This window comes from Drosophila nasuta, chromosome 3 (assembly GCF_023558535.2).
Source record: "Drosophila nasuta strain 15112-1781.00 chromosome 3, ASM2355853v1, whole genome shotgun sequence".
Lineage (NCBI taxonomy): Eukaryota > Metazoa > Arthropoda > Insecta > Diptera > Drosophilidae > Drosophila > Drosophila nasuta.
In genome coordinates this window covers 41,344,174-41,357,649 of record NC_083457.1, presented here as the reverse complement: position 1 = coordinate 41,357,649, position 13,476 = coordinate 41,344,174, and the positions used below count along the sequence as shown (strand labels likewise).

Sequence of the window (13,476 nt, the reverse complement as noted above, 5' to 3'; positions counted from 1 at the left end):
TAACTGTTTGTGAGGTGAAAGTGTGACAGGTAAAACGAGAATTTAACCAGCAGCAGCATCAGTTGAAATGTCTTTCCTTAACATTTTCGTTTATTGTGTCAGAAACAGTTCAAGTGCAACTCGAAATGATTGAAATGCTAAAGGGAAGTGAAAATAACTTTTGCAAATTGCATTTTTTGCAGTTTTAGATAACTTTGATTTTATTGAATTTAAATACAAAATGATACAAATTGAATTGTGTGTGAACGAATAGGAAAATAGTTACTATGTATTGAAGCATGGATTACTCAATTTTTTTATCTCAATATGAGTTGCTAGCTGGTTTATAATCTGTTTTATTTAGTACTTCTAAACTAATTAATATTCTTAAAATAGTTTAACAAAAATTAAAAAATTTTGTTGTGAATTTCATCTTAGAAGCAATATTCAATTCAATAAATACTTTTAAAGTAAATAGTTAAGAAGATTTTAATATGTTTAATAGTATATTTTACATGGTAAACTATTTTACCTAATACTTTTAAACTAAATAAACCTTTAAAATACTTTAGCCAACAGTTTGATTTTTTTCGGTAGTGTATTTTATGTAAATAATGATTTTACTTAATGCTTTGAAAGTAAATAATACGTTAGCAATTGTTTAGCAAGAATATAGCAATTTTATATCTCAACTTTAATAAAATGTTTATTTATTATTTTAGCACAATAAGCTAAAGCTTTTAAATGACGGATCTAGTCACTAACACATAATTTTAGTATTTCTTATATGGTATTTTTTTTATGTATAAATATTTTGTTCTAATTAAACTAATTTAAGTGGATATTTTCATATGTTAAATATTTTCAATTTGTATTAAAGTGTTTAAGTCATTTGCACGTTGGAAAACTAAACTATTCTTAAAATGTACTATTCTATATTAAAGAAGTGTCAAAATTTATGATTCAATTGAAATAAATTAATTTTTGAACAGCTTATACTAAGAATACCAAAATGTATATTTGGTATATCGATATATTTTTTTTTGCCATCTAAGCCAATCTGATCTTCGTGTAACAATAATTATTTCGTTACCCATAAAATAATTGTTGTTACACGAAGCGGGTATTTCACAGTCGAGCACACTCGACTGTAGTTTTCTTACTTGTCTTATTTCAAATTTTAGTTTCTCAATACTTACTATTACAGAAAAAAATGTTATCATGAAATCTCATTGGACTTTCTTTCTTTTTATTTAATAATAGTTCCTTCTAATTTTGTATATATAGTTTTCATTTAAGAATAAATAAGTATGTAAATAGATATGAAAAACTTTCCATCTTATATGACATTATTATTTCATTTAATAAACTGAAATAAAATAATAAGATTTATTTAATTATTTTGAATTTTTAAAATTTAAGCTGTTATAAAAGAAATATTTGAGGATCAACTTTTGACCAAAGATAATGAAATGATGATTAAACTTGACCTACATAATAAATTGCATTAGAAATCATTCGAGTCACTCAATTTTAATCAGTTCCGAATCCAAAATCTTGTTCAACACTCTTAACAATTATCAGTTGAAAAATCTGGCTAATCGTAGAGCATTTCAAGTTCGTTTTGATTGCTGTTTGATTAACGGCTTTTGTTTCTGTGCACTCAGATTGATTGCGTGAGGAGGGGCAAAAACCAAAAGTATTTAATTAAAAGTCAATTTGAAATTGGAATTGGGTGTGAGGAAGTGAGTGCACATAATGATCATTACTGTAGACATAGTCAACACTGGAACGAATTTAATCAATCGAAATGTGCGGCGATAAGAGCAAATTCTATTTCAAGACAAATCAGAAACAAACTCAACAATATTTGCAGATCTTATCTAACCTTTGATCGCGTTAATCTCGAAGAATAAGTCGATGTTTAGCTTTAATTAAATGAAATATAATGAATGAAAAATAACAGCTGAAATGGAAAATCTGTGAAAAAAAAAACAAAATGATCTTACGATGAATTGTGAAATATTCATTTATTTAGCACAACATTTATTATACCCGCTACCCATAGGGTAGAAGGGTATTATAACTTTGTAACAGGTAGAAGGAGGCATCTCCGACCCTATAAAGTGTATATATTCTTGATCAGCGTCAACAGCCGAGACGATCTAGCCATGTCCGTCTGTCCGTCTGTGTGTCTGTCCGTCTGTCCGTATGAAACACTGGATCTCAGAGACTATAAGAGATAGAGCTATAGTTTTTTTTTTCGACAGCATTTGTTATGCTTGCACGCAAATCAAGTTTGTTTCAAATTTTTGCCACGCCCACTTCCGCCCCCACAAATAAAAAAAAACGAATAACAAGCGTAATTTTAAAGCTAGAGTTGCGAATTTTGGTATATACAATAATTACTATAGAAGTTATGATTCCTGAAAATTTGGTTGCGATCAGATAATTGTGGAAGTTATTAAATAAATACTTTTGTATGGGGAAAAACGCCTACTTACTAGGGGTCTTAGGTGCTTTGGCTGACAATCTGGTTATTGTGCCGTCTATGGTATATTTTGAATGGTGTACTATATCGATATACCAAACACACCATTTGGTATATTTTTAGTATTTTTAGAATATTTGGTATATTTTGAAAATAATACCGCAATATTTTGCCTTTATTAAAAATGGATAGCGGGTATCTCACAGTCGAGCACACTCGACTGTAACTTTCTTTCTTGTTTTCTTTACTTTTGTTGTTGTTACTGTTGAAATGTTTAAAGATGTCGTTAAACTAATTATAGCTTTCAGCTGAACAATACTGATTTAATCTATTTACACTGGGAATTTACCATTTCAGCACAGCTGCGTTCGCTTTATGATAGGGATTATCCCTGAATGATGATGGAAATGCCCAGCCCGCGCCTAGATCTAAATTGAACTTATCACTATCATTGATCAAAGATTATACTTCTTAATAGTCTGAGCTGTGGCAGGAGAATTACTAAATTGTTAATCAAATCTGTTTTCTAGCCATGATAACCGTGATAAGCGGCAAATTGCTTTAGCAATAGTCCAAGATATATGACACCCTTGATTTTGTAGGTGACTTGCCTATAAAAGTGTGTCCAAGTTGGCCATTTGAATCAGTTGAAAGTCAACATGAAATTCGCCTGTGCAACCGCGCTCCTGCTAGCCGCCGTTATTGGCGCCCAAGCCTCCGTCGACTGGCAGTCGGTCAAGTCGATGGACATTGAGGTCGATGTGCCCATCTCCCATCGTGCTAGTGCCCCGTCGGGACGCATCACCCGCGGCGAGACCGCCGGACGCAATCAGTTCCCCTACCAGGCGGGTCTGTTGCTCTACGTTGATGGCGGTGCTGCTTGGTGCGGTGGCTCCTTGATCAGTGATCGTTATGTGCTCACCGCTGCCCATTGCACGGACAGTCTGACCACCGGTGTGGATGTCTATTTGGGTGCCTGGGATCGTACCGATGGCCGCGAGGACGGACAACAGATCATCTTTGTGGAGACAAAGAATGTGTTTGTTCACGACGCTTGGGATTCTTCGCTGACCCGCAACGATATCTCGCTGATCAAGCTGCCCGTGCCCATTGAGTTCAATGAGCACATTCAGCCCATCAAGCTACCCGCCAAATCCAACACCTACAACACCTATGCCGGCCAACAGGCTATTGCCTCCGGTTGGGGCAGGATCAGTGACTGTAAGTGATTGCTAGACACATAAGAGTTTTTCACTTTGATTTGCTACAAATTCCCATTTGCAGCTGCCACCAGTGCCACCAATATTTTGCAATACATCAGTGTGCCCATCATGAACAACTCCGGCTGCAAACCCTGGTTTTTCGGTGCCGTTTACGAGACTAACATCTGCATCAAGACCACCGGAGGCACCTCCGTCTGCAACGGCGACTCTGGCGGTCCCTTGGTGTCGGCCGAGACTGGTGAGCTGATTGGTGCCACATCCTTTGGCAGTCCTCTCGGCTGTGAGGTTGGCTGGCCCGGTGTCTTCACTCGTGTCACCTCCTACTTGGACTGGATCGAGGAGATCAGCGGCGTGACCAACAGTGGATTCTAAATGCCAAAATGATCGTTTGCTTTTAACTTACAAAATAAATGTTTATTGAAGCTACAAGAAATAATAATCGGATTCCGATTTGGTTTTCGATTTTTATTTGGATTTTGTATGGGGACGTCGTGAGCTTGCGATGGCAAAGGACACATCATCCTCGTTGGTCTCATCCGATTGCGGCAGCGGACGATGCACGTCCAGTTCATCGGGTAGATCATCGTCACTATTGTGAAATTCTGAATGCTCAAACTGCTGGGTTTTGCGATTGTGTCGCTCTTTGGCATAGTTCTTCACATATTGATCAAAGAAAATGGCCTCCGTGGTGTCCTGATGCGAATGCACGCCCGTCTCATCGCTAATCCAGTCGAGATAAGATGCCACCTTGTAAAAGCAGCCGGATAGCCACGATCGCAGCCATAGATGCTGCCAAACGACGTGATGCCCACCAACACACGTTTCTTGGAGTGCTTACATGCAAGACGAGCGGACCACCCAAATCCCCATTGCATGTGGAGCGTGCATTGCGTCCGCTGGTGCAGATATTTGTGCCACGAAACGATAATGGGAAGTTGCGCTTGCAGGTGCGATCGTCGATGATCTGCAGTTGCACGTAGCGCAGCACATTGCTGATCGCATGCACCCCAGTGGCAGAGCGACCCCAACCGGACGCAATGCCCAGCTTATTCTTAAAGCTGCGATACTCGTAGTGACGCTTCGGCAACTGTATGGGATGAATGCGTTCTGCAACGGGGAAATTTCATTAGTTGTAGCCACATTGTGAGACAGTTTAACACTCACCATTGAAGCTGACCGCGAGTGGCAGACGTATGAGTGCAATGTCATCCTTCAGTCGCTTGGGATTCCATGTGGGATAAATGTGAAAGTTGCTGCTGGGCACCATTAGACGCACCTGACCTGACTCCTTGGCGTTCTTGATCTCGTTCGCGCCCAGAAAAACCAAGGCGCGCTTAGCCCTGCCATCAGAAGAAATATAACCAAGTGGGAAGAGTTTTTAAGTCTTATGTTAAAAATGCAAGGAATAAGGAATGATCAGTCAGCCAAGATGTTTTACTTCAAATATCCTAACTATATTTAATATTAATAAACAATCCTTGCCTAATCAAAATTTGCATTAGAAAGTAAATTGTTTGCCTTCATTTTCTTTTATTGTATGTTAAATATATTTAATACATACATATAGTAAATACTATTATCAGCATTATATAATAATATAATCATAAATTGAAGACTCTTTGCATTATATAATAATATAATCATAAATTGAAGACACCTTATGTATCAATAGAGCAATGGCGGCGTTTCAACTCAAATATAAATTCGAGTGGTAGTGTTTTTTGTGGCACCCTTTGATATACAATTTTAAAGAACAATTGGGGAAATTATTGACAAAAATAATAATTAATATTAACAGATCACGATAACTTATAAAATCCTAGTCTGATCCCATTGTGTCGATGGATTGCCTAATACTTAGCCGATTGGAAACTGCTCACGATTGTTACCTCGGCGCCGCTTTTGTTGGCCGTCTTGACGCCGTTTGTTGTGCCCGAGTCGGCACGTTGGCTGGTCTCTCAGGGCAAGGTGGATAAAGCCATTGGCATACTGAAAAAGTTGGAGAAACGCAATGGACGCCAGGTGCCGTTGCAGACGTATCAGCACTTTGGCGACAGCTGCAAACGGATGCGAGATCAGGAACAAGCACAGAATGCCAGCTATTCGGTGTTGGATCTATTCAAGTCGCCACGCTTGCGTCGCACCACCTTGCTGCTCATTGTCATCTGGATGGCCATGTGCGTAACGTGGGCTCCCTGGGTCTGGACATCTTCTTCATATTTACCGTGGCCAGTTTTACTGAGCTACAGGAATAATAAACATTTCTTTGCAAATTTATATATGTATGTATTTAACAAGTTACTCAATCTTTTAGAGATTTTCCCACAAAATGTTTTCATATTTAAGTGTGTACCTTTCACAAAATAATTTTTAATTGATCTAAATGCTTGTTAAATTTGCTTTTACTGCCAATGAATCAAGTGTAACTCTTATACAGTATAAAACTTTCTTTCGTTGCTCATGTAATAAATAGAAAAGCATTTGAATTGCAGCTTGCAATTTCTCTTTGGCTCTCTCAGTTTTTGGATGCGGTAAGTTTTGAGTCGTGTTTGGCGTCGCCACACAACATTAGTTAGTCAGCCAGTTAGTTAGTTAGTCAGTCAGTCAGTCAGTTATTTAGTAGGTATTTACTGTGGCTACCACGATTATTTCACTTGTGCGTTGCTGTTGCTGTTGCTGTGGCTGCTGTCGCAACATGCGCTGCTAATTAGACGCCCCTTGCTGTTGCCCACTTGGAGTCGGCGTTGGACGACTGGCTGCTTATCTAACTGCCACTGCCACTGCCACTGTATTTGAATTTGCCTTCGCATTGAGTACCCACCCACACAGCTCCTCACTCCTCACATCTCTCTCTCTCGGGCTCTCGAAAAAGATTTGTAAGGTTATTTGTCTTATTAAGCCGACCAAGTCTGACTAACAAAAACAAAAAATAAAAGCAAAACAGTGCGGTATTATTCTTCAAATATACTAAATTAATATACCGCAAAAATACAAGAATATACCGAAAATACAAGAATATACCAAGAATATATTGATACAGTACTACATTCAAAATTTACCATAGAGTACAAAATATATCAGATTGTCAGGCAAGCCTACTAAAATTCTGCCTTTTATATACATACTATACATATCATGGAGGCACAAAGGTATAATAACTTTCTACCCCGAAGGTAGCGGGTATTATAAAAGAAAAATATTTCAGACTTTTGAGACCAAAAACTGTATTAATATATACACAATATTACATTATTATTCCGTTTACTAATTTATTTATTATTTAATAAATTGATTAGAATTATTGAATTCTAGATCTAGTATTTTAGATCATATTTATTGAGAATCTGGACCTTTTAAACTTCATGTTCTTAGTCTTAGTAATGGTATCTTATTTTAAAGAACACATTTTGAAACTGAATGTTCTTTATCTAAGTAACTCTTTCTTTCTTTCAGTGTAGCTGCCTAAAAAGTGTTTAGAAGTCAAGCTGTGCGCTTGCGTACAATTCATTTTATTTTAGTTCTGTTTTTTTATACCCACTACCCATAGGGTAGAAGGGTATTATAACTTTGTGCCGACAGGAAATGTATGTAACAGGTAGAAGGAGGCATCTCCGACCCTATAAAGTACATATATATATTCTTGATCAGCGTCAACAGCCGAGACGATCTAGCCATGTCCGTCTGTGTGTCTGTCCGTCTGTCCGTATGAACACCTAGATCTCAGAGACTATAAGAGATAGAGCTATAATTTTTTTTCGACAGCATTTGTTATGTTTGCACGCAGATCAAGTTTATTTCGAACTTTTGCCACGCCCACTCCCGCTCTTGCAAATCAATAATAACAAGAGTAATATTAAAGCTAGACTTTCGAATTTTAGTATATGTATACAATAATAACAATGTTGTTTGTAATTCCTGAAAATTTGGCTGCGACCAGGTAAAAATTGTTTAAGTTATTAAAGAAATAGTTTTGTATGGGCAAAAACGCCTTCTATATACATATGTGTTGTATGTATGCGTATACGTTTATGCATGCTCGCCTCTATATTTGTATCTGTATGCAAGAGGCACTGCGATAGCTCTATTGGTAGAGTGCAAGCACTCTATATTTACAACAATTATAAATAAAAATTGTGGATTTTATTAAAGAAATATTTTGTATGAGCAAAACCGCCTGCTATGTATGTATTGTATGTATGCGTATACGTATATACATGCTCGTCTATATTAGCATCTGTATGTAAGCAATGCGATAGCTCAGGTGGTAGATTGCAAGCCGAGCATGTTGTGGTGCCCGGGTTCGAGCCCGCTCGAGGTACAAACTTTTTTTTTAACCACCCGGTCGGTGGTGCTGGAGTTCATATTTATTTTTAATATTTTGAGATTATTACTGTAATATTTTGCTTTTATTCAAAATGGGTAGCGGGTATTTCACAGTCGAGCACACTCGACTGTAGCTTTCTTACTTGTCTTATATTAATTTTTATTTTCTCAATATTTACTATTACAGAAAAATATGTTATCATGAAATCTCATTGGACTTTCTTTCTTTTTATTTAATAATAGTTCCTTCTAATTTTGTATGTATATAGTTTTCATTTAAGAATAAATAAGTAAGTAAATAGATATGAAAAACCTTCCATCTTATATGACATTATTATTTCATTTAATAAACTGAAATAAAATAATAAGATTTATTTAACTATTTTTAATTTTTAAAATTTAAGCTGTTATAAAAGAAATATTTGAGGATGACCTTTTGACCAAAGATAATGAAATGATGATTAAACTTGACCTACACAATAAATTACATCGGAAATCATTCGAGTCACTCAATTTTAATCAGTTCCGAATCCAAAATCTTGTTCAACACTTTTAACCATTATCAGTTAAAAAATCTGGCTAATCGTAGAGCATTTCAAGTTCGTTTTGATTGCTGTTTGATTAACGGCTTTTGTTTCTGTGCACTTAGATTGATTACGGGAGGAGGGGCAAAAACAAAAAGTATTTAATTAAAAGTCAATTTGAAATTGGAATTGGGTGTGAGGAAGTGAGTGCACATAATGATCATTACTGTAGACATAGTCAACACTAGAACGAATTTAATCAATCGAAATGTGCGGCGATAAGAGCAAATTCTATTTCAAGACAAATCAGAAACAAACTCAACAATATTTGCAGTTCTTATCTAACCTTTGATCGCGTTAATCTCGAAGAATAGGTCGATGTTTAGCTTTAATTAAATGAAATATAATGAATGAAAAATAAAATAAAGCTTTCAGCTGAACAATACTGATTTAATATATTTACACTGGGAATTTACCATTTCAGCATAGCTCGGTTCGCTTTATGATAGGGATTATCCCAGAATGATGATGGAAATGCCCAGCCCGCGCCTAGATCTAAATTGAACTTATCACTATCATTGATCAAAGATTATACTTCTTAATAGTCTGAGCTGTGGCAGGAGAATTACTAAATTGTTAATCAAATCTGTTTTCTAGCCATGATAACCGTGATAAGCGGCAAATTGCTTTAGCAATAGTCCAAGATATATGACACCCTTGATTTTGTAGGTGACTTGCCTATAAAAGTGTGTCCAAGTTGGCCAAGTTGAATCAGTTGAAAGTCAACATGAAATTCGCCTGTGCAACCGTGCTCCTGCTAGCCGCCGTTATTGGCGCCCAAGCCTCCGTCGACTGGCAGTCGGTCAAGTCGATGGACATTGAGGTCGATGTGCCCATCTCCCATCGTGCTAGTGCTCCGTCGGGACGCATCACCCGCGGCGAGACCGCCGGACGCAATCAGTTCCCCTACCAGGCGGGTCTGTTGCTCTACGTTGAAGGCGGTGCTGCTTGGTGCGGTGGCTCCTTGATCAGTGATCGTTATGTGCTCACCGCTGCCCATTGCACGGACAGTCTGACCACCGGTGTGGATGTCTATTTGGGTGCCTGGGATCGTACCGATGGCCGCGAGGACGGACAACAGATCATCTTTGTGGAGACAAAGAATGTTTTTGTTCACGACGACTACGATTCTTCGCTGATCCGCAATGATATCTCGCTGATCAAGCTGCCCGTGCCCATTGAATTCAATGAGCACATTCAGCCCATCAAGCTACCCGCCAAATCCAACACCTACAACACCTATGCCGGCCAACAGGCTATTGCCTCCGGTTGGGGCAGGATCAGTGACTGTAAGTGATTGCTAGCCACATAAAAGTTTTTCACTTTGATTTGCTACAAATTCCCATTTGCAGCTGCCACCAGTGCCACCAATATTTTGCAATACATCAGTGTGCCCATCATGAACAACTCCGGCTGCAAACCCTGGTTTTTCGGTGCCGTTTACGAGACTAACATCTGCATCAAGACCACCGGAGGCACCTCCGTCTGCAACGGCGACTCTGGCGGTCCCTTGGTGTCGGCCGAGACTGGTGAGCTGATTGGTGCCACATCCTTTGGCAGTCCTCTCGGCTGTGAGGTTGGCTGGCCCGGTGTCTTCACTCGTGTCACCTCCTACTTGGACTGGATCGAGGAGATCAGCGGCGTGACCAACAGTGGATTCTAAATGCCCAAATGATCGTTTGCTTTTAACTTACAAAATAAATGTTTATTGAAGCTACAAGAAATGATAATCGGATTCCTATTTGGTTTTCGATTTTGATTTAGATTTTGAATGGGGACGTCGTGAGCTTCCGATGGCAAACGATACATCATCCTATTTGCTCTCATCCGATTGCGGCAACGGACGATGCACGTCCAGTTCATCGGGTAGATCATCGTCACTATCGTGAAATTCTGAATTCTGGCCTCCGTGGTGTCCTGATGCGAATGCACGCCCGTCTCATCGCTAATCCAGTCCAGATACGATGCCACCTTGGTGAATGCAGCCAGATAGCCACGATCGCAGCCATAGATGCTGCCAAACGACGTGATGCCCACCAACACACCCAAATCCCCATTGCGTGTGGAGCGTGCATTGCGACCGCAACGGGGAAATTTCATTAGTTGTAGCCACATTGTGAGACAGTTTAACACTCACCATTGAAGCTGACCGCGAGTGGCAGACGTATGAGTGCAATGTCATCCTTCAGTCGCTTGGGATTCCATGTGGGATAAATGTGAAAGTTGCTGGTGGGCACCATTAGACGCACCTGACCCGACTCCTTGGCGATCTTGATCTCGTTGGCGCCCAGAAAAACCAAGGCGCGCTTGCCATCAGAAGAAATACAACCAAGTGGGGAGAGTTTTTAAGTCTTATGTTAAATATTGAAGGAATAAGGAATGATCAGTCAGCCAAGATGTTTTACTTCAAATATCCTAACTATATTTAATATTAATAAACAATCCTTGCCTAATCAAAATTTGCATTAGAAAGTAAATTGTTTGCCTTCATTTTCTTTTATTGTATGTTAAATATATTTAATACATACATATAGTAAATACTATTATCAGCATTACATAATAATATAATCATAAATTGAAGACACCTTATGTATCAATAGAGCAATGGCGGCGTTTCAACTCAAATATAAATTCGAGTGGTAGTGTTTTTTGAGGCGCCCTTTGATTCAAAATTTTGAAGAACAATTCGGGAAATTATTGACAAAAATAATAATTAATATTAACAGATCACGATAACTTATAAAATCCTAGTCTGATCCCATTGTGTCCATGGATTGCCTAATACTTGGCCGATTGGAAACTGCTGACGATTGTTACCTCGGCGCCGCTTTTGCTGGCCGTCTTGACGCCGTTTGTTGTGCCCGAGTCGGCACGTTGGCTGGTCTCTCAGGGCAAGGTGGATAAAGCCATTGGCATACTGAAAAAGTTGGAGAAACGCAATGGACGCCAGGTGCCGTTGCAGACGTATCAGCACTTTGGCGACAGCTGCAAACGGATGCGAGATCAGGAACAAGCACAGAATGCCAGCTATTCGGTGTTGGATCTATTCAAGTCGCCACGCTTGCGTCGCACCACCTTGCTGCTCATTGTCATCTGGATGGCCATGTGCGTAACGTGGGCTCCCTGGGTCTGGACATCTTCTTCACATTTACCGTTGCCAGTTTTACTGAGCTACAGGAATAATAAACATTTCTTTGCAAATTTATATATGTATGTATTTAGCAAGTTACTCAATCTTTTAGAGATTTTCCCACAAAATGTTTTCATATTTAAGTGTGCACCTTTCACAAAATAATTATACCCGCTACCCATTGGGTAGAAGGGTATTATAACTTTGTGCCGACAGGAAATGTATGTAACAGGTAGAAGGAGGCATCTCCGACCCTATAAAGTATACATATTCTTGATCAGCGTCAACAGCCGAGACGATCTAGCCATGTCCGTCTGTGTGTCTGTCCGTCTGTCCGTATGAACACCTAGATCTCAGAGACTATAAGAGATAGAGCTATAATTTTTTTCGACAGCATTTGTTATGTTTGCACGCAGATCAAGTTTGTTTCAAATTTTTGCCACGCCCACTTCCGCCCCCGCAAATCGAAAAAATTGAATAACAAGCGTAATTGTAAAGTTAGAATTGCGAATTTTGTATATGGGCAATTCCCAAAAAAAGGTAAACCACGACCGAAAAAAAAAATCTTCACATTCATCGTATTTTTTTGTATAATGTCATAAAGAAATATCCAAATTTTCATAATACAATGGATCCGTAGCATATCTCCGTTGTTTTTATAAAAAAAATTGCCTGCAAACTGAAAAATGTAATTTTTTCACTTTTAGCTCCATTTGTATGCATTTTTATGTTTTATTATTTCACAAAGAAAACATATGATATGTTTGTTCTTTTTCTACCAAATCTCTTAATAGCAATCCAATAATAAGATAAAAATGCAAAGTGAGCGAAAAAATGTTCAATTAACTGTTTATTTTTATTTTGCTTCTTATCTATGTTCAAATCGTACGTTCGCGACCAAAAACATCATTTTATTGTAATTGCTCCGCAATAAGTGCAAGCAGGTGAATGAAACTTCGCGTGTTAAGTGATTTTGGTATATATATTTTAAATATAAAAAATCGTTGGGGTTACTCTAAGCGTACGTTCGCGACCTTACCTATAAGCCTATGTCGATTTTTACTAGCGTCGCATGGATTTAAAAAAAAAAAATTTTTTTGTTTTTGTTTTTGAAAACTATGTTGTTTGCAGTTACTTATTACTTGTTAGTTATTACTTATTATTTATTACATATTTTTCTTGCTATTAATAAATTTCAGTACATATTTCATATTTAATAAAAATTTTTTTTTTTTGCTTTTAAATGTTATTAGACACATTAAATTGAGTTAAATCCGTTTGTTTTTATGAAATATAAAGTTATTAATAAAAAAAAGTTGTGGTAAAAATAAAAATTTAATAAATAAAACAACATGGAAAAATCGTACGTTCGCGACCGTACGTTCGCGACCGGAACTTAATTAAATTAAAAATAAATAAATCGAGATATTTTCTTGGGAGTAGACTTAATAGAAAGCTACATGATTCTACTTTAAAAGTAAAGTTATTTCTTTAAAATATTCCGTCTCAATTCGCAGAGTTTTGCATTTTACTGTATTAAGCCAAAGTCGACTTCCATTTTGCGTACGTTCGCGACCGCATGTTTTTTGACAATATTATGAAAATTAAAAATCGATAAGCCCCATAATTTACACTAACCAAAGAGCTAAACAAATGCTATCGAAGAGTAAAAAAAAAGTTTCAGGAAACGTTTGTTTTCGATTTTATTTTTTTAATTTATCTCGTACGAACGTACGTTCGCGACTT

General features: G+C 37.7%; 2 protein-coding genes and 1 pseudogene across 2 annotated transcripts; 2 read left to right on the top strand and 1 right to left on the bottom strand.

The window, feature by feature from the left end:
• Positions 1–3,104: 3,104 nt before the first annotated feature.
• LOC132792640 (brachyurin-like) lies at positions 3,105–4,132 on the top strand. The gene is made up of 2 exons (XM_060802076.1): positions 3,105–3,691; positions 3,755–4,132. The coding sequence occupies exons 1-2, from the start codon at positions 3,130–3,132 to the stop codon at positions 4,063–4,065; spliced, it is 873 nt and encodes a 290-aa protein (XP_060658059.1). The 5' UTR covers positions 3,105–3,129; the 3' UTR covers positions 4,066–4,132.
• LOC132788239 (serine protease 55-like) lies at positions 4,113–5,812 on the bottom strand (annotated as a pseudogene).
• A 3,393-nt stretch (positions 5,813–9,205) lies between these two features.
• On the top strand, positions 9,206–10,315 carry LOC132790136 (brachyurin-like). The gene is made up of 2 exons (XM_060798579.1): positions 9,206–9,889; positions 9,953–10,315. The coding sequence occupies exons 1-2, from the start codon at positions 9,328–9,330 to the stop codon at positions 10,261–10,263; spliced, it is 873 nt and encodes a 290-aa protein (XP_060654562.1). The 5' UTR covers positions 9,206–9,327; the 3' UTR covers positions 10,264–10,315.
• The last annotated feature ends 3,161 nt before the right edge of the window (positions 10,316–13,476 follow it).

What these genes read in the sequence shown, in the direction of transcription:
- LOC132792640 (XM_060802076.1), top strand. Translation starts at nt 3,130, where the DNA reads ATGAAATTCGCCTGTGCAACCGCGCTCCTGCTAGCCGCCGTTATTGGC. An exon ending in TTGGGGCAGGATCAGTGACT is followed by an intron (nt 3,692 to 3,754) that starts GTAAGTGATTGC and finishes TCCCATTTGCAG; the next exon opens with CTGCCACCAGTGCCACCAAT.
- LOC132790136 (XM_060798579.1), top strand. Translation starts at nt 9,328, where the DNA reads ATGAAATTCGCCTGTGCAACCGTGCTCCTGCTAGCCGCCGTTATTGGC. An exon ending in TTGGGGCAGGATCAGTGACT is followed by an intron (nt 9,890 to 9,952) that starts GTAAGTGATTGC and finishes TCCCATTTGCAG; the next exon opens with CTGCCACCAGTGCCACCAAT.